At 35.3% G+C, this 21,602-nt stretch overlaps 1 protein-coding gene across 1 annotated transcript in view; it reads right to left on the bottom strand.

Moving 5' to 3' along the window:
- The window catches only part of LOC132127456 (probable E3 ubiquitin-protein ligase HECTD4), an 89,688-nt gene that overhangs the window by 47,838 nt on the left and 20,248 nt on the right, over nt 1-21,602 (bottom strand). Inside the window, exons 8-27 of the mRNA XM_059539343.1 lie at nt 21,234-21,426; nt 19,843-20,004; nt 18,441-18,554; nt 16,542-16,682; nt 14,073-14,302; nt 13,785-13,927; nt 13,631-13,701; nt 13,397-13,502; nt 12,799-12,919; nt 11,834-11,962; nt 10,375-10,499; nt 8,820-8,973; nt 6,948-7,036; nt 6,615-6,819; nt 6,409-6,528; nt 4,397-4,501; nt 3,145-3,308; nt 2,471-2,707; nt 1,909-2,101; nt 1,732-1,836 (exon numbers count right to left, since the gene is read on the bottom strand). Of these exons, the coding sequence (XP_059395326.1) occupies nt 1,732-1,836; nt 1,909-2,101; nt 2,471-2,707; nt 3,145-3,308; nt 4,397-4,501; nt 6,409-6,528; nt 6,615-6,819; nt 6,948-7,036; nt 8,820-8,973; nt 10,375-10,499; nt 11,834-11,962; nt 12,799-12,919; nt 13,397-13,502; nt 13,631-13,701; nt 13,785-13,927; nt 14,073-14,302; nt 16,542-16,682; nt 18,441-18,554; nt 19,843-20,004; nt 21,234-21,426 (2,907 nt within the window). The remainder of the gene's footprint in view (nt 1-1,731; nt 1,837-1,908; nt 2,102-2,470; nt 2,708-3,144; nt 3,309-4,396; nt 4,502-6,408; nt 6,529-6,614; nt 6,820-6,947; nt 7,037-8,819; nt 8,974-10,374; nt 10,500-11,833; nt 11,963-12,798; nt 12,920-13,396; nt 13,503-13,630; nt 13,702-13,784; nt 13,928-14,072; nt 14,303-16,541; nt 16,683-18,440; nt 18,555-19,842; nt 20,005-21,233; nt 21,427-21,602) is intronic.

Below are 21,602 nucleotides of genomic sequence, written 5' to 3'. Positions count from 1 at the left end.
TGCCAGAGGGAGCGCCTCAGGTGATCATCGCACTTCTATTTCTCCTTACAGTTGTGATGCGTTTTCGACACATTACAGACAGTTGTGTTTGTCAAGTAACAGTTTCCTTTATCTCCACTATCCAAAGAAGCCCTGCATCAGCTGTTTTGTGCATTGGCTGTGAAAATACTGACGTAATCATATACCCATCATCATCCCGATTTAAATCCTAAATTTCAAACATGTTTGATAATAATCGGGGCTGCCCTGATTTGTGTGCGATCAGATCGGGAGGTGTGAGATTCGATCGGTGAACGCCTCACATTACCAGATAATCTGCGCCGAACATCGGGACAGATCGAGGTGCTCGCAAGATATTGGCTCCGATTCTCGGGAGGGGGATATCGGGGCTAAATCAGGCTAAAACTCCTGTAGTGTGAGCCAGGCTTTAGACTTAATAGGCTATTTATTTCATTTGAATCTGGACTACAACATTGTTTGTAAGTGTTTTGATTCTTTATTCTGCGGTCACACTTTACATTAGGGCTTCATTAGTTAACATAAACTTCTAAACATTTGTTAATCTAAGGCAATTCTGATGGTTATTTTGAACAAAGATTAGTAAATTCTGTAGCTAATGTGAATGTTAATGCATTAACTACAGTTAACTAATGAGATCTTATTGTAAAGTGATACGTCCTGGTCTTTATAATTCTTTTGCACTTTAATTGGAATAAAACTTTACCAATTTTTTTGGAATGATTTATTGTATTTAAATGTTCAGTTATTATTATTATTATTATTATAAGAAAATGTATTTTTTTAAAACGTAATCCTGTACTGCTTAAAAGAAATCAGATGAATCATATAGGCTATCACAATGCTTTATTTATTTAGCTGCATATTTTATCTGTCAGTAATTCTCATCTCTTTATACATGATCGTTACTTTCTGACTGTGATGCACTTACTGTACCTGCAAATAAACAGAAATAGATGCGACTTTTGTGAAATAACGGTAAATACCACTATAGTTCAATGTAACTAATCTTCAATCCTGACAAATTAATCCATGATGATTAAGAACATTTCTGATTAAATGATTATGTTTCTATGTACACTTCGAAAAAGTTACCTTTGCAATTAATGTCAAATCAAGTTTCTTTAAAGTACATTTTAATTAATTATGTTTCAATAATATTTTGTCACGCAGTAAAGAAGTGCACTTATTTTGTTGTGCTGACTAACATACTAAAGCTCTTGGAAAGTTCTTGATTATAATTTGAACTGTAGTGTGTTATTCGGTATTACATTCATATACATTCATATATTTAAAATGCACTAAATTTCAACTTCATCATAACAAATGTGAAATTACAAAAATGTATTAAAACACATGTGATACAAGGTGCAATAGAAATGACATCAAAGTATATTTTATCATAAATGCTTGACAGTGCATTCAACAGTACTTTATAATTTCATAATTCTATTGTCTTTGAAATACGATTAAAGATGTACTTAAGCAGATCAAAAAAAATCACTACAAACTTCAAACAAACTTAATTTTATATTAATTTAATCTATGATACATTTTCATTTAGTTGCAATTAAGATACAATTAGTGTCTAAAAACATAACATATATTTCACACTTTTAAAGTATATTACTGCATAAAAAGTACTCTATTTGAAACTATGCCTAGTGTACTTCTTTCCACGAGGATAACGATCATATGTCTCAGATCACTGACCTCAAAGAAGTGATAGTCGTGGAAGAAGGGAGAGTTGTTCTCCAGTTTGCCCTGCTGAGCTTCTTCTGCTTCATTCTGCCACTTCTGCTCCAGTTCAGCTACACTCTGAAACAAACACACACAGACACGATAAGAGCGTCACACAGCATGTGTGTGAGGAGCTGCTGTGACACACACCTGTAACTGTCTCTCCATTGCGTTGATCCTCTTGAAGGTCTCGGCCATGATCTTGCAGAGCAGGTTGTGCTCCTCTCTGTGCATGTCTCTGTACTGGAAGTTGACCAGCGACTGCAGCGCATCCACCAGACCCAAGTGCTTGATGACACACGACACGATCACTTCCTCCATCACATCAGGACGCATCACCTCTCTGAGAGACCATTAAGAAGATATCAGTCATGTTTCACGTTACTCAATTTATAACACTGGTCATAATACATATTTCAAAGCAGTATAAAATATATTCTGAATATAATTTGTCTATGTTTCTGAAGTAATAATTGAGAATTTTTAAATTACTTCTTTGAAACCAAAGTTTTTTTTATAATATATCAATATATTAGGCAAGTTGTAAAGTGTTTAATTTATATTTTTACTTTTGAATGAATAAACTGATAACTGATTCCTTCCTTTTGGAAGTGGGATTTCTAGTCCTCTATACATTTCTGATTACGGTTAAATGTTCTGCTATCATTAAGTTATATTCCTCTAATATGCAGACTCCATATCATGTGCTCACTTGATGCTGGGGCGAAACTGAGGCCGGCCTCTTCCAGACAGCTCCCTCAGACGGCCCATAATGCCCGGGGGTAAGTGTATGCGGGGCAGCTCACAGCAAGCGGGACCTGGAGGAGGGACGAGGATGTCTGAAGGATAGGTGAACTCTCGCTCCTCGTCGATGGTGAGAGGCAGAGGAGACGGAGACGGCGTGAGGGCAGGAGAGATCGCTCCGTTAGCCTCCACCTGCCACTGACACCTTACACAGAGCAGAAATAAACATAGATAGATAACCCCTGAGAATTATATATTATATTATATAATATATTATATATCAAACGGCAGGAAACTTTCATTCAACAAATATGCAGTAAATTGATCAAATGCAATTTTTGTATTTTTCAGATTTATTTCCACATATGACTGAGGCCTGAAACAATCTAAGAATATCAGAATCCATGTGCTTTTTTTACTGCTTACAAATTCGTGCATCATATCTGATCTCTGCCACATCATGGTAAGGAATAAATCAGAATTGGGTCACTTGAAGCAAGCAGTGTAAATGTGGCCTATGTGACTAGAGACCCTGTAAAAGCAGCAAACATCTGAAGCTTGCATTCAGACAGGTTTTAAGCTCTCGTATTCACGAGCACTGAAGAGCAGCAGTGTTTGTGCACGGCAGGTGAAGCAGCGCACCTCTGCAGCAGTTTGGAGTAGAGCAGGTCGTGGCAGGCCTCCTCCTCTCGTGTGATGTCAGGGCCGTTATAGAGGATGCGTAACATGGCGCAGGCCAGCACTGATAAACCCAGCGCTAGATCAGCCAGGAAGGGCAGGCCGCCGGACACATCCTCAGACGACTCCTGAACAAGCAACAGAATCAGTGCAAACAAGCAAGCTTATATTCATTGTAATTTGGCCTGATGATTTAACATGCTAAGTTGGTGCAATTCTAACCTGTCAAAATGATTAATGCATTTAATGCACCTGCCCTGCACAGATTTGTTTATCCTCTAACAATGATGCAGATGCTGATGAACATGACTAACTGACTGAATGTGTGATGAAGCCGAAATTCAATATGAGGCAAAAAATGTCTGTGCATGGGATTTCATTTTATATTTATATAATCAGTTTAGCAAAATCACATGAAAGCAGCACAAAAGTGCAGTTTTTGTCCCCGAATATCTACATGATTGCAAATGTGATATTAATTTTATTCAACAGTTCTATAAAACAATAATGCAACACATTGTGATACATTTTAAACACAATATTTTGTTAATATTATCAGTTTTGTTAAATTTTACACATACAAAAAAAAGCCACAGTGGAAATGTTGTGCATGTTTCTCCAAACTGAATGAATCAGTGGACTCAAGTGAGTGAAAGATTCAGTGACTCATTCATAAAGACAGTCATTGGTTTGATTCTGAATCAATCTGCCATTTGAACAAATCGGTTGAATGGATGACTGCATGACTCTTTTATTTTTTTTTTTACTCATGAATACCCATTTATTATCATTATTTATGCAATGTTGAATCAAAAACATTTCTTTCTAAATCGACTTATTTATTCAATGCTTTAAAGCACAATAACGGCTTAAAAATATATTTCAATATATTGAATTACTCAATAATCCTAATTAAATTTTTTAATTTCACTTTAAAATTCAGTTTACTGCTTTTGCTGAGCACCAAATTCCATAGTGTGTTTTGATGTTCAACTACCAAATAAAATGTATTATAGATTTACATTTTACATTTTTTTGAATCCATATACCAATTCAGCTTAAAAAATACAATTTAGCAGTTGACCATATGTTAACAATAAATGAAGAATTTTTACATTTTTAATCAAAATAAACTATTTTAAAAGTAAAAAAAAATGACTGTAAATTTTCTGATTGGCATGTATTTAAAAGCTAGTGTAAATCTTTGAGTGGGTACCTGCGCTCGGACAGTGCATGAGAAACCCCACATGGCTTTGTCTGGGGTGTTGTGCTCACGTCCACTTCTCATCTCAAAAGAGAACGTCACAGTATCTCCTTCCACCTGAAAACACATCAGACAGAAGCATTAATATCTGGAGATTATTCAGATTATTCATTATTCAGAATGTGCCAAGTGTGCACGGACACACAAGGAATTTGGTATTATTTCAAGAAGCACTAGGTTCTTACACATTCACAATTCGATTGAAATATTTTCTCTATTCTCTGGTGTATATAAGTAGAATTCAATAAAAACTTATGGTCGCATAAATCTGGAAAAATTAAATAAATTAGAAGTCAACCGATTTTACTGGATTTTACCGATTAATCAACCGATAGTTTTTAAAATAGATACTGAACGAAATCTAAAATAATGCTTTACTATTAAAAAAAAAGACCCATAATTTTTCTAATGAATCTAATATTAATATTCATTATTAAATTGATCAATAAAGTTCATAGTTCATTAACTAATGTTAACAGAAGAAACAAAATGAAAAAAACTGTAATAGTAGCCTAAATGTTGAAATTAACAAACTAACTAGAATACTTATACAGCTTTCATTTCTATTAATGTTACAAATGGACTCTTATTGTATTGTATACTCTCACACTTTATTTGCTTCTACTTTAGAACACTTGATTATCTAATCAAAATAACAAAATATGGGTCACACACCGGGGGAAAGTGCTGTGTCGTGTTCACTAAACAGTTTATTTAATCACCAAATGGACAAGAATTAAAAATGTGGAATAGATGAGTTTTCAGTTCGGTGTTTAAAAAAACAAACAAAGCCAATGGAAAGAGAAATTGCGATGTACATAGACCTACAGCCCAATAAATGAAGCATACTTTATTAGAGCCGCAGAAAGACAAACGTTTTGCTGAAATATGCACAATGTTACAGCCTAGGATGAAGTTATTATCCACATTAATAACTATTTGGGATGAATACACTTAAACTTGTAAATGGCGCTGTGTTCCATGGCAGGACTTTCTGTCGGCTGGATTTTAATTAGCATTTGAAGTTTCCCGCACTGTGCAGCGTACAGCCTCACATGTCGAAATACAAACAACACGTGCTGTCAGTGATTTCCACCAGGCTCTCGCACTGTATAATGACAACGGATCATCCTCAGCTGCTCCAGCAATGGATGCAATGGGGAAAAAACGGAAACCTGAAAAACTATCGACATGGATTTTTGCCGATAGTGATAGTTCCAGCAAATTAACTATCAGCGGCGATTAATCGGTAAAACCGATACATCGGTCGACCTCTAGAATTAAGGTAGAAAAATTTAAAGCAATACATTTCAAGATTAAGTAAACAAATGGCTTAATGAACAGATGTTTACATTAAGCATTGCATATACTTTATATACTGTATAAAATGCATTAACATGACAATTTTTTATAGGATGCATAAACATCTTAAAGATATTGATCTATTAAAGTTTAAATTTGCACTCTGGTGTCCTGATACATTAATATTAAGCATTTATTTTGATATTTTTACTTTTAAGCACACCATTATTTATCTATTTTAAATCTGACAAAGTGTTTTTGTACTTTATAAAAAAAAAATCTTGTTGATTTTTAGATTCATCAGGCTTTTAACAACTTTTTTTTTTATCAATAAAGTTAAATTTGTATCTACTTAAATATAAAAGCCATATTACTGCCATTGATATGTGTATCAAGAGGCAGCTATTTTTAATAAATGACATTAAAGAAAGCCTTATATCAAATATGAAAATGAAAAAAAAAAATTTTTTTATATATATATATATATATATATATATATATATTTTTTTTTATATATATATATATATATATATATATATATATATATATATATATATATATATATATATATACCAAAACATTTTATGTTGTTATACCACCTGCCTTTATTCTTGACCACTAATCATGTGCCATCTGAGGAAAAAGGTGTGTGTGTTCCTCACCTTGACCAGATCTTTGGGCCATCCGGTTCCTAAGACGCTGCGACTACCGTAACCCATGGTGTTTCCTCCATACTCGCTCACCTTACGACTATTTGTGTTTGGCCCGGCGAAAATCACCAGCTGAAGAACAAGAGCAGTTATGAGCAACAATATTCAATGTAACACTTGTATTCCACTGTACATTTCAGACAATCGAATCGTGAAACCTTGTCATAGTCGTATTGTGAGGAGCAGTGAGGGTCGAAGCGCAGGTAGAGACACCGAGCTCCAGGGATGTGCACTGTTTCTTTAAACTTGTAGTTATCTCGCACCGGATGAGCGGTTTCCACTGTTTTCCCGGCAGCCCACGGGGCAGGGATCTTCAGGCCGGTCAGGAAGCCCGGCTCCTCTCTCTCTTCCAGAATCTGGAAACTAAAATAAAAACAACTTAATTTTGTGTTTGAATAATTTAGATGCTTCTGTCCAACATGTTTATTTTGAAAAAACTACAAAATTTAAAAATGTAAAATAAAAAAAGTAAAAAAAGTAAAATAACTTGCCTGTCATTTAACAAGGGTGGATTGGAGCCCTGATTTAGCGGCGAATCCTCAACAAATAATGGTGAATGTGTCTTTAGCAGCAAAGCAGTCTGTTGGATAGATCGAGACACAAAGCAGTCAACCTTAACAATATCATAGGCTTATAATTAAATATTTTAATTTGAAAATGTACAAAACACATTCATGGAAAGTCCAAGATTTTGCTAATTTTAATGTACACTGTTTAAAGACGGTAAGATTTTTACTGATCATTAAATTAAATTGATCAAAAGTAACAGTAAAGATTGAAAATGAAGGTTTTCACAAAAATATTTATCAGTGCAACTATTTTGAGGACTTATGATAATCAAAAACGTTTCTTGAGCAGTAAATCAGCGTATTCGAATGATTTCTGAAGATCATGTGACACTGAAGACCCGAGTAAAAATTCAGCTTTGTTCACAGGAATAAATTACAGTTTACAATACATTCACACAAATAACAAATATTTAAAATTGTAAAATGTTTCCTAATTTTACATTATATTTGATCAAATAAATGCAACCTTGGTATGAAAAGAGTCTTTCAAAAACATGAGGCATCTGCGTACACTGAATAGGGATTGGTGAATATTTACTATATATTTACTATTATTTTGCGGGCGATATAAATTTAACCATCACTGTGAATACTCTGATGATTGATTAGCTTTGTGTTTGACAATTATATTTTTTTAAACACTCTCTGCAAAATATATATGTTTTTTAGGGCTGCCCCTAACAGTCGACTAACATTTGGTCGACCAAAATTTTATTGGTCGCAGAAAGAAAGAAAAAATCCACATTGGCCAAGCAAATCGTTAACACCTGGTCTATGTGTTAGTACATCGGGCAGGACATACAAATGCTTGACTATCATTCATAGTCCTCAAATATGGCTCATCATCTGAAATATGTAAGTATTAGCAACTTTACATGGCCGCTCAATCAAATGTTAACCTAAAAAATTTAGTGATCACTGCAGGGCAGATGGAGGGCCGGTGCGCTCACTTGCTCTTAAAATACTCCCTCATTTTTGATCATACAGATAAAAGTAACACATATTTTAAATATGCAACGACTCTACGTTCATTTGTGTGCGCTCACGATAGCAACAAAACATTGCGCTTTTGTAAAATAATGGAAGCAAACAGGATGCACTTTCTGCCGATTCTGTCTCTATGAACTTGAGCATGAAACTCAGTGTAAGCTTATATTACAGACATGAAAAAATATATATCTTTAGAGATGTGAAATGTCTACTTTCAAATGAAACAATTCAAATGGAAAATAATTCTCAGATTATGTAATCGGTATGAAACATGCATACAGATGACGAGTCAGTGTTTCGCCGACTTCATCTCTTTAACCGAAAGCAAAGATAAACCCACTAGTTTATCAATGATTTATTAAAATGTTAATGCAGCCTCCTTACCGTTTTACCAAGACATAGACATATTCATAATCATTACTTCTGCCAGTGGACTGTGGCACACTTTATGCATGCGCTTGAGTTCTTATTATGCTATGAAGGCAATTAAAGTCTCATTATTATAATTTAAATTGTTTATTAATAAACGTTGATTAATGCTTCAAATTAATGACTACTAGTCGAACAAAAAAATCTTTAGTCGAGGACAGCCCAATTTTTTTTTATAATATGTACTTTAAAGCCATTTGAAGGCAAAGACGTAAACATTGAGATGCTATGTATATCAAATATTGTCAAAAGGATGAAAAATACTGAGAAAAAATAATTTTTTATACACTGTATACCACCTGTCCTTTCCACCCATTGTCATAATATTTACAACTCGATTATTGTAGTATAGTTTATTATAAGTCACACACGCACCTGACTAGTATAGAGGACCAGCTGGACCAGCTGTGGCATGAGAGCATCAGCGAGCGTCAGGGTGTGTAGGTTCGGGTGCATCAGTGATGTCAACAGGACCGGCAACAAGTGTCCCAACATTGTGGCCTTCGTCACCTGTTCAAGTCCTCTCAGTCTTGACGTAGAAAAAAAAAACAGTGACGAGAAGATGATAAGTAAAGGAAAGTGCTTCAGTACAAACTAGGACTGTCAGTTATTTAAAGCTATTTTTGTGTTAGATGAGAATTAAGTAGACATTACAAATAGTAGCTTTAGAAAGAAATAGGCTATTTTATTAGATTCAACAAAATTTAGGCGTACTCCGATCAGGATTTTTGAGGCCGATCAACCGATGGCATTTTTCAAAAATATATATCGATCTCACTTACATGATCATGCACTGTATTTTTGTTTTTACAATCGTGTAATTGTTGCACAACATCTTCCACAGCACAAGCCTGATTTTGTGAGCTGTATGTGAGGTTCACACACACACACACACACACTCTGTTTGCAGTGTGTATGTAGTCCATGTGTGATAGAGAAGCAAACATCTGACTTTATCACAAACATTCTAAATTAAAACTTACCATTGACTGAAACGGTCAGCTCTTCTTTTTTGCATTTTAATATATATTACAAGCAATCCTGCGGTTCATAAAGAACTTTAATTAAGAACTTATTACATTGTTTATCTAAAAGTGCTCTTCTACTTGTAAATGTCTTTGAGTCATTCATTAGATTTGTTTAAACATCTGATTCATTTAGAAATGAAGTAAACGTTTTTTTGAATCATTAATTCACTCGATTTGTTCAAAATGTGGATTCCCTCAAAAACTAAAAGCCGCTGTCCTGCTCGAAGACACTCAACAGTTCTGCTGTGGCTATATAGGTAATATTTTTGTTGGCAAAAATGGGCAAAACCAGGCAATATTGTGTTTAAAATGTAACAATATTAATGTCTTATATACTGAACTGTTGTATAAAAACACATTTGCACTTGTGGTATTCAGACATAAACAGCACTCATGCGATATTGCTTATCATATAATGTAAATATGAGACATATAATATAGTGTTCCTGTAGCTCAATTGGTAGAGCATTGCGTTATCAAGCACAAGGTTGGGGATTCGATTCCCCGGGAACACATGACAGGCAAAAATTGATAGCCTGAATGCACTGTAAGTCGCTTTGGATAAAAGCGTCTGCTAAATGCATAAATTTAATTTTTAATTTAATTTAATTTTAATTTTTAATTTATGAGACAGAACTCATACAGGAGCATTTTTGCCTCAATATCTTGAATTTTAGGGTATAACTGCATTCATGAATTTGTTACCATGCATCATATCTGTCAACAGTCAACTGTATGTAAGATGATGCACAGGTCTGGGGTCGGGTCGGGTCGGGTCCAGTGCATTAACTACATTAAAATATTTTAATTGCATTATTTTTTCATAACTAATGACTTAAGTTAAAGTGTTAAAATGACAGCCCTAGTACAAATACAAATAAAGCATCACCAAAGAAGTGCACCTGGCCTCTCGATCGCTGATGCTGCTGTTGATGAGCGAGCTGGTGACTTGCTGAAGGGTCTCCAGAACCTCATCACATCCAACCAGGATCTTAGAGGCAAGTGACAGGATGCTGGTCTGCAGCTCCTGACGGGAACATGTTCAGTAAACACACACACATTTCTCAGAGAACATCTACAGCTGCTACAGAACTCTTGTGATTAGCAAGTACAACTCTAGCATACTTAAAAAAAAAAAAAAAAAAAACGAGTACTTCGTATAGACACCATATACTTTAAAAGAATACACTTAATGTAATGTTTTCACACTTAATTGAAAATTAAGTGAAATAAGGTGAAAATGTATCATAGTTTAAATTGATATTTAATGCAATAAGCTAAACATTATAGTTGTTTCTGACCCAAATTAATTAGGATACAAGTAATGTAATGTAATGTCACAATAACTTTATTTTTAAAATATGGCTAAAGTGTACTTAAATATATTTGCAGTGATGAATGTGCAAATCAGTGCATTTAAAATATATTAACTTAAATGTAATATAGAACAACACAAAACGGTTAAAATTATACTCCTGCACTTTTAATGTGATCTGTTAATTCCTCAAAATAAGTATACTTCTTCAATGCATGACAAAAGATAAAAAAATAATTATTTAAAACATACTTTCAATTAAAACTATTAATTTGATATTATTACACATTGCACTTTTAAAGTGTACTTAAGTGTTTTACGAAACAGTTATGAAATGTTCTGTTAAGTGTCCTTTTATTTCATTAATAATATATTATCTTTAAGTATGTTTTCTTAATATACACTCTTAAGATTTTAAGTACACTAAAAGTGAACAAACAGTGCACTTTAAATCTTTAAATCTTAGCGTGGTGCCCTGTGGTTAGCACAGTTCTCCTCAAAACTTTAACATATTTGCAGCTTGAACACAAAGCCAAAACAGAAAATCAATCCACCAAAACATAAGAGAGCCAGTTTATGATATATTGATAAATATAGTTCAGTCTAATAAAAATGCTGAATTTAATCCAATATCTATACATTTTACAGAGATATTTTTTCTTAAATTTCTGTGTTGCTATCTTCGAAGTATTTAGTGCAGTTTGTGTGGCACATGTGAGCATTCATTGCTGCCCATATACTGCATCTCAAATCAGTCACTGACAATCTTCTAAAGTGGTTAGGATGCTGCCTCAGAAGGCAGCTGTCTATGAAGACAGCAAGGCAGCTCACTAGGTTTTAGAACACTGCTGTTATGTGTTAATAAGAAGACAACAAAGGGTTAACCCACATCAAAAAGTGAACATCCTAAACTCACACACAAAAGCAGACCGGATTGAATACCAGTGCAATGAATTCCTGTATGTTCCTGCTCTCCTGGATGGAGCCACCGGCAGTCCAAACTAACCAATCAGAGAGAACGTAGGGTTTTTAAAGGGGATGTTTACCTGTACCTTCATTGTTTCCCCTTGTAGGGAGCTGTCACTATCATCAGTGTCTTCCGGGTGGAGCAGGATGGTGTTGCTGAGCAAATGGTTCTGCACAGCCATTAAATAATGCAAGCTTGGTGATGCCGCCTGTTAATGAGGAAGTGCTGTTAATCAGACACAGCAAACTGTATCAATTCATACAGACAAAAGACAATTATTTCAAATTATGGATGTGTTTTCCCTTGTGAAAAAAGAGGTGCACATAATTGTACTGAATGTGCACCATCTAGTGTACTTCAAATCCTAAAAGCATATATAAAAAAACTGTATGGCATAAAGGGCACTTAAGTGGCTTATAGAGAGACTTTCATGGCTGTTCTTAAGTGACCTTGGTAATAATGCCAAATTAAAAGATTTAACGTAAATTGTACATCATTGTTTTAATAATCTTTTGTTGTGCATTAAAGTAGTGCACTTATTTTGATGTACTAAATAACATACTAAAGCACATGTAAAGTACATGACTATAATCTTAACTGTAGTGTATTATTAAATTTTACATTTAAAGTTTATACATTTTAAATGAATTTAAATTACAACTGACATACAAGAAATTACATTAAAATATAGTTTAACAATAATCCTTGTGAGTACATTCAGCAGACAATAGAAGTAATTATATAATTACATATAAAAATGTACTACTTAAGTCATACTTAAAGGGTTAAGGGGGTCACAAAAAAACACATGGATTTAAATGTCTGAAAACATTACCTTCAGTTCAAGCATGTATTTTTAAGTATGCTATTTCAGTAACAGTACGTTTTTTTAACATCTTTTTCACAAGGGTTATGAAAGCTAACAGCTTGCAGAACTGCATCTTTTAACATTAATTCAGTTCACTTAAAAGGTCAATAAAAAGTCAAAATGAAAGTTTTCTCCACAAAGTAATTCTTCAATGTATTTATGCGGAAGTCACATACAGGTACAGTGGAGAGAAGCTTCTGGAGGTCTTCCTTGGAAGCGGTTTGGCATTTAGTGACGAGCAGACACGACTCGCGCACTACTGTCTTCAAGATACACTGCAACAGTTCATCCTTCAGCCTGCAGGGGAAGATGGGAGAAAGGGCTTGCACATGACCGATATTAACCACAAAATCATCTACAGAGATTAAGGGTCCTATCACACACCCGGAGAAATGCAAGTGTCTTTTGCTATTTTCAGCCAGACACAGTTATCAGTTACAACGTCCTGCGGTATAGCAAATAACAAATGCATCTGTTCGGCTCTTAAAGGGAATGGGACTCTGATTGGTTTATTGCACGTTCAGCTCAAAACACACCCACTTCTCATTAAGAGAACAGGAACAACCCTTTTTAGACCATGTACTGGGCACCTCCATTAAAATAGGGCCCTTACAGTCAGCTATCAAAGTTATTTTTGTTGAGATGAAAGGAAAGAACTTGGGTTGTGATCAAAAGAAAATGAATGTACATTTTAAGCAGTAGAATAAAATACAGAAGTGAACGATTTAAATGAAGCCTAAGCACTTTCCGTCAGAAGACTGGTGAAACTGTTACCTGTAGTGTTCGTCATCCTCACTACCAAAGCGGTTCTTCTGTAACTGGTTGGCAAGGTTGTTTAATATAACATCACGCAATTGAGACAAACCACTGTTCTTCTCCCCTACAAAGAAAAAAATAAATAACTAATTAATTGCATATGTTGCTTATCAATATGAAATTGGTCAATGCTAACTTGACTTATAATTATGAATGATTTCTGTTCTATGTGCATCTATTTGCAATTCTCACCCTCTGTGAAAACAAATTTCAGCAGGTTGTTCAGCTCTGATTCGCTCTGGTACAAAGTGTTTAAACCTGAGCTGATGAGAACATAGAAAAATGGCTTTTAGTTACAGCAGATATTCTTTGACGTTTGATTTTCTGACTTCCTTTGAAGGCTCACCTGATGGCCAGACACACTTCTCTCTGTATTTCCGGCTCTATCTGATCGTGAGGAGCCATGAGTAACTGCCACAGCAACAGTCCAGAGCGCTTCACAACGTCTCGGTTCTGCTCCGCATTTAGATTAAAAAACTGGAACACAACCTGGGAAAAATAAATAATAATAATAAAAAAATAATTCTGCATAGCTTCCATTAACAAAATTACTATTACTACTAAACAGCTTCATCAAATTTGATTAAAAGTCATTTAAAATGTTTATATTCTAACTATTCTAGCGAAACCCCACCTGAAAGACGAGCAGAATGCAGCGGATGATGCAGGTGTCTCCGTTAACCATGGCCTTCTCCATGACGTCACATATGGAGCTGAAGTGGCAGGCCTCCATGGGCTGTTTCCCGATGAAGGATCCCAGGTGCAGATTACTGCTGGCTGCCAGCAGGTTGAGCTGATGGATGCACATGGCACCAACATGATGGAGCAGCTGCTTTATCACTTTGGATGTGTCTATCATTTCTTCTGTCATTAAGAGTCAAAAACATATTACTGGGAAAACGATAAGATAATTTCTGCACAAAATGTCAGCACATCTAAACGAAAAACAAAAAAAACTTTGTAGCAAGTGGCCTAAAACATGCTCACCCTGAAGTGCACTTAATTGTATTGAATGTGCACTTGTTTTGTACTTAAAGGTTTAGTTCATCGAAAAATCTAAATTATGTCATTAATGACTCGCCCTCACGTCGTTCCAAACCCGTAAGACCTCCGTTCATCTTCGGGACACAGTTTAAGATATTTTAGATTTAGTCCGAGAGCTCTCAGTCCCTCCATTGAAGCTGTGTGTACGGTCTACTGTCCATGTCCAGAAAGGTAAGAAAAACATCATCAAAGTAGTCCATGTGACATCAGAGGGTCAGTTAGAATATTTTGAAGCATCGAAAATACATTTTGGTCCAAAAATAGCAAAAACTACGACTTTATTCAGCATTGTCTTCTCTTCCGTGTCTGTTGTGAGAGAGTTCAAAACAAAGCAGTTTGTGATATCCGGTTCACGAACGAATCATTCGATGTAACCGGATCTTTTTGAACCAGTTCACCAAATCAAACTGAATCGTTTTAAACGGTTCACGTCTCCAATACGCATTAATCCACAAATGACTTAAGCTGTTAACTTTTTTAATGTGGCTGACACTCTCTCTGAGTTCAAACAAACCAATATCCCGGAGTAATTCATTTACTCAAACAGTACACTGACTGAACTGCTGTGAAGAGAGAACTGAAGATGAACACCGAGCCGAGCCAGATAACGAACGAAAGATTGACTCGTTCACGAGTCAAGAACCAGTTGCATCGGTTTTCGGATCACCAGTACTTCTTCTGGACAGTTCGATTCAATAGACCGGTTGAAAAAAACGGTTCACCGGTTCTTTTGCGCTCGACGTAATGGCATCATTGGCGATGATTGCCCTTGATTCAAGCCTTCGGTTTAACATAACATTATCACAGAATCAGTTCAGAATCAATCACCAAAAGAATCAGTTCGGTTCAGAGGCTCTGTGTGTCGGTCTGTTTCACGCTGAATCACACATGCGCAGTTATCATCAGCTCCTCGGTTCTCGAATCAGAGACGTCGGACAGAAACGGTTCTTGACTCGTGAACGAGTCAATCTTTTGTTCGTTATCTGGCTCGGCGTTCATCTTCAGTTCTCTCTTCACAGCAGTTCAGTCAGTGTACTGTTTGAGTAAATGAATTACTCCGGGATATTGGTTTGTTTGAACTCAGAGGAAGTGTCAGCCACATTAAAAAAGTTAACAGCTTAAGTCATTTGTGGATTAATGCGTATTGGAGACGCGAGCCGTTTAAAACGATTCAGTTCGATTTGGTGAACTGGTTCAAAAAGATCCGGTTACATCGAATGATTCGTTCGTGAACCGGATATCACAAACTGCTTTGTTTTGAACTCTCTCACAACAGACACGGAAGAGAAGACAATGCTGAATAAAGTCATAGTTTTTGCTATTTTTGGACCAAAATGTATTTTCGATGCTTCAAAATATTCTAACTGACCCTCTGATGTCACATGGACTACTTTGATGATGTTTTTCTTACCTTTCTGGACATGGACAGTAGACCGTACACACAGCTTCAATGGAGGGACTGAGAGCTCTCAGACTAAATCTAAAATATCTTAAACTGTGTTCCCAAGATAAATGGAGGTCTTACGGTTTTGGAACGACATGAGGGCGAGTGATTAATGACATAATTATGATTTTTCGATGAATTAACCCTTTAATCTTGAAAGTGTATTTAAAAAGCAATGAAACCGTTAATGTTAATGAAATAAAAGGCCACTTAAGTGACTGTTTCATGACTGTTTCTTAACACACTTAAGTGCACTTTTAAGAAGTGACATTTTTTTAATAACATCAAATTAAACGTTTTTCTTTAGATCACATTTTAATAATCCTTTGTCGTGCTTTTTAAGTAGTACACTTATTTTGATTGTTTGACTAACAAATTACAGCACACGTTAGATACTTATTTTAACTGTTATGTTTTATTTAAATTGCAATTTTATTGTTACAAACATGTAATTACAAATACACAACATATACATTTTAGTTTGACAGTACACTCAGCGGTACTTTAATTGTATTAAGAAAACATGGTGTAATGTTTCAAGTTGAAAATGTTGAGTTAAACAATCATTCAAAAACTAATTGTTTTGTACTTCCTGTCTACATTTAGTTTCAGTACCTGTAGGCTGACTGATGAGGTGACTGACGGCCAGTCGCTGGCACACATGATGGAAGGCCTGGTTCCCAGGATTACACCACTGGTCCATGTAGTCGCTGGAGCACGTCCAGATCAAGTTGTTAAGAGCATCATAACAAGCCCCTGGAACAGTCATTATCAAAACAGAACACGTCAGTACTCGCATAACACTTTAAAATGATAGGAAATATTAAAAGAATAAAATAAACATCCAAAAACATTACCAACCTGAATGTTTTTGCAGCATTTATTAAGATTTTGAATTAGCTTTTATTTTTATATTTTCAGTTTATTTTGGATTACTTTTAGTAATTTTATTGTGCGCTTTTGTCATTTTGTCACAAAACTTTCTCTGAAGCTTGTATTTATAATACATTATAAGAGGAATTTTAATGCATTATAACGCATGCATAATGCTTTATAAACAACCATATAATATGGTGTATCACCTGATAAATAATCATAACAGTTGCAATACATTATAATACTTACCTATTTGTGGTTATAACCTCTAAGAATATGATGCATCATAATAAATGTAGATAAAGCCTGCATTTATAATGCATCATAAAGGTATTGTAAATGCACAATTATGCACAAATAATGCCTTATTAAACTATATATACATCAAATACATAAATACACCTATTTGTGGCCATAACTTACAATCCAATATGAAAACGGGCTTCATAAAAGGTGCTACCATCATACAACATTAATATTGTCAAAACCTTGATTTTTCTCAATATGAATAGCAGTGTTTTCCCTGCCATTATATTAGGGGGGCGAACCCCACCCCCCTTGAAGGTCAAGTTAATTATTTTTTCTATATAGCACCACACACAACAGAAGTCAATTAAGGTTACCTTTCCTATTTAATTATTTTATTAAACAATCTAAATAGCCTTACGTTATTAACATTTCTGTCTCTACACTGTCAGGCATTTACAGTTCTCCTCTGCTCTCTGTAGTGCACCCCGATGCACGCACGCACGCACGCAACACACACACACACACACGCACGCGCGCGCGCACACACACACACACACACACCAGCAGACAGAGAGCATGTATCGGAAAATATGTCACATCAACCACCTGAAAAGCAGACAAAAATGTCTGTGTTTTTTAATGCTACACACTTTGTGGATAACTGTTATAAAAAGAAATGCTATGTTGTTCAGTTCAATGTACAGTTCAAATAATTGTTCAGTGGTTATATTGACTGCTGTCATTAAAAGAAACAAATGAATACCATGATTCGTTTAAAGTGCCCCTATTATGGGTTATTTTGGTTTTGGGAGTCCCAACAACAAGGTCAAAAAACACTTTCATTGTCTTATGCATTTATTTTTACCTTATTTGCTCAACGACTCACAAGTGATTCGCTCAGTGATTCATTTTTTCAAACCCCAAACAATCTGGGGTGATTGGTCTCATTTTAACTTCATCTTGCTGTAAAGTCTGATAAAGCAGTGTTTGTGAGCGAAGCGCTGCTTTGCCTTGTTACCACTCCAAAAGCAGCATCTAGTGGATGAATTTGCTTTTTCAGACTATCGACTAATGGTTTTATGCAGCAAATACGCAGAGCTGTAAATGTGATGCGGTGTATATATATATATATATATATATATATATATAACTCCCATGGGGTAGCCCCACCAAGTCTGTGGGAAACACTGCAGCAGTCTTCAGTAAAATGACTTCAGCATAACAAAAAATGTTTCTGAAGACAATCACCTATTTTCCACTTTGCAGGATGTTTTCATTTACTTAGAGCCGTGTTACACACTACATGAAAGGTAAATTTCAGAAATCCATAATAGGGCCACTTTAAGTGTTTGTGTCTGTCTGCTCCACCACAGAACGTCTGATTCTTACCCAGTCCAGCGACCTGAGCCCCGCGACCCAGAGAGCTTCCTGGAGCATCTACCAGATCCACACGACTGCTAAACTGACCGTCAGCCAGGTTAAACACCAAACTAGACGCCAGGACTAGGAAACAAAACACAAACGTTAACAAGAGATTGACAATGTTTAATAAAAGCTCTAAAATAAACAATGCCTGGATTGCATGTACTTCTTGACGATTTATTAAAAATCACTGGGTTTGGAAGAACATGAGGGTGAATAAATGATGAAATTGTTTTAATTTTTGGATAAACTAACCCTAGTGAAAAAGTTTTATTGATTTCATACTAAAGTTAAGTGAAATCTATTAATATATTTGCTGGCATATCACACGAGACTTACTGATATAAAAAAAAATATAATTAAACTTTCTTTGGAGTGCAACTTGTGCACAATGCATATTTCTTAATATTAAGCTTAAAATGTGTTTAAATGTCACTATTGATGAGGACTGTATGATCTTTGAATAATATTGTTTTTTAAATGGGAAATATTTAAAGGTCCCATGACATGGATTATTTCCTTTTCTTTAAATGCTTTTTAATGTTTCCTTAGGTGTACTTATATTATTAGTATGATTTTTACATTTAAAATTTAGAAATAAAAAGCATTTTTATATCCTGATATTTGCCCTCTGGCTTGAATGCTCTGTTTGAAGGGGTGTGTCTGCTGTGAGGCACAACTGTTGTGATTGGCTGACATCTTTGCATTCGAAATGCGTATTACATGTGGAACCCCTCTCAAATATATATATTGACTATTACAGTTGTCGAGATTAACGAACCGTGGATTTGTTGATTATATAATTATTTTTTCGATCTTTTCCCATCGCATGAAAGGCTGCAGTGATGAGCATTGAGTAGACAGAGTCTGTTTATCGCGTGAATGCAGTCATCTCGTCATTATTGCAACACGTTTTCTCTCACAAAATGCTTTCACCACAACTAACAGCAAACACATACAGTAAGAGCTTTGTTGTGCAGCATAACAGCGTCATTCATTGTAACGGCAGTTTAGGCAAGTGTGCAGATATACTCGCGATGTCTAGTTTTAGTCAAAGCATATCTAAAGTACTTAGACCAATACAGTTACAAACAATTACAAACATACAATTGCATCATCATTTTATTAAGTGCTTAATATGTAAATGTATTTGCAGTATACTTAGCATGAAACAAATGTATTTCAAATATGTTTTAGTATATTTATTTTTCTCCAGGGAAACCTTTAATTGTTAAATATTTGATTAAGTAACTGTGGTGTTAAGAATCTATATCGTTAAATGATTCTTCACCATTAATCACGATCCATGATAGAGTTCAGTATGAGGCGATGCTTAAGAAACAGGTTAAATAGGGTTTAAAGATCTTACTCTTGAGGGAAGAAAGGCCACTGGATCCACCGAACAGCGAGCGTGTGGCCGAGCTCCCAGCTACTCCTGGAGCGGGCGCCAGCATCACCAGATACGTCCCGCACACGTACATCGGCGTCTTCCTCAGTGTTTTTAAAGACAGACCACAGCTTGTGTTGACCACTGGGATGAGAGAAAAAGACAAGACCAAGATCAACATTGCAATTAAACGCATTTTCAGCACAGATGTGCATTTGGAGTTGTGGTCGTTTAGTCTATTAGAATTAACTAAAACTAAAACCATAAAAAATGTTACTTGAAATAAAATGAAACTGAAAACAAAAAACTTAATCTTACTTTATTCCAGAGAGCTGCCAAGGAAACATTTAGATTTTTCATTTAGTTTAAGCGGATTTACTTAACTAAAACTAAAAATGTCTGATTAAAACTACAATAGCATCTCAACGATACTAAAATAACTTAAAATACCCAGTTGGTGTACACATCCAAAAACCAAAATTGGTGCAGGAAAAAAAAACAAAAAAAAAAAACAATAAATGTCTGCATACTGAACTTAACATTTTTAATTAAACAGCGCAACAATTTGACCTCTCAGGTCTTCAACAGGCACTAAAATAGCAGTGCCATCCACTTCTGTTCACTGTGAACAACATCAAAATCAATAACATTTCTGCTATTTTCCTTTAAAACCGCACCAATAACTACACTTGAGCATAGTTTTTATGATATTCCCAACATCTTAAAGAATTTGCCACAGGATATATATATACAGTATTGTTCAAAATAATAGCAGTATAATGTGACTAACCAGAATAATCCAGGTTTTTAGTATATTTTTTATTGCTACGTGGCAAACAAGTTACCAGTAGGTGCAGTAGATTCACAGAAAACAAACAAGACCCAGTATTCATGATATGAACGCTCTTAAGGCTGTGCAATTGGGCAATTAGTTGAAAGGGGTGTGTTTATTATAATCAAGTACTTTACATGTGCTTTAGTATGTTAGTCAACACATCAAAATAAGTGTACTTCTTTAAAAAAATGATGAAGGATTATTAAAGCCTAATGATTTAAAATGTACTTTAAAGTAAAATGTTTAATTTTACATTATTACTTTTTTTTTTTTAAGTGTGCTTAAGTGTGTTCATAAACTGACGTGAAAGTGTCTCTTTAAGTCACTTAAGTGGCCTTTTATTTCAGTAACATTATATTACCTGTTAGCACGGTTTTTGAAAAAATATACTTTTAATATTTGAACTACACTACATGTGCACTTTTTGTCAAATTGAGCAAAGTTATTTTTCACAGCGGCTCCCATTATTGTAGACACTAAGCTGCAGAAGCTGGTGCTTGGGAACAGCCAGGGCACAGTCAAAATACGGCAGCATTACCCGACGTCTCCTCTTTGACGGGGTTGGTGATGGCGGAGCCGGTGAGAGCAGCCAGCGTGGACGAGTGCGAGGCACGAAAGCGAGACATACGGCTCAGGAGCAGCTCATTCAAACACTTCGATGACTCGCCTTCCTTTCGCGACAGGATCACCCGATCCTGTATAGGACTGGCCACACACAGACCCGACTCAGTCTGCAGAAAAAACAAAATAGATATTGGGAGCTCGTGAAGTGATGGTTCACTGAACACTTACTTACTTGCTTCATTTATGATCATTTCCTTTAGTGCATTTAATTGGACTAAATGCGCACTTGTAGTGTGCGACGAATTTTAAAAAGATACTTTTAAAAATTGCACTTGCAGATAAT

This window comes from Carassius carassius, chromosome 3 (assembly GCF_963082965.1).
Source record: "Carassius carassius chromosome 3, fCarCar2.1, whole genome shotgun sequence".
NCBI classification, from domain to species: domain Eukaryota; kingdom Metazoa; phylum Chordata; class Actinopteri; order Cypriniformes; family Cyprinidae; genus Carassius; species Carassius carassius.
This window is presented reverse-complemented; position numbering and strand designations above follow the sequence as displayed.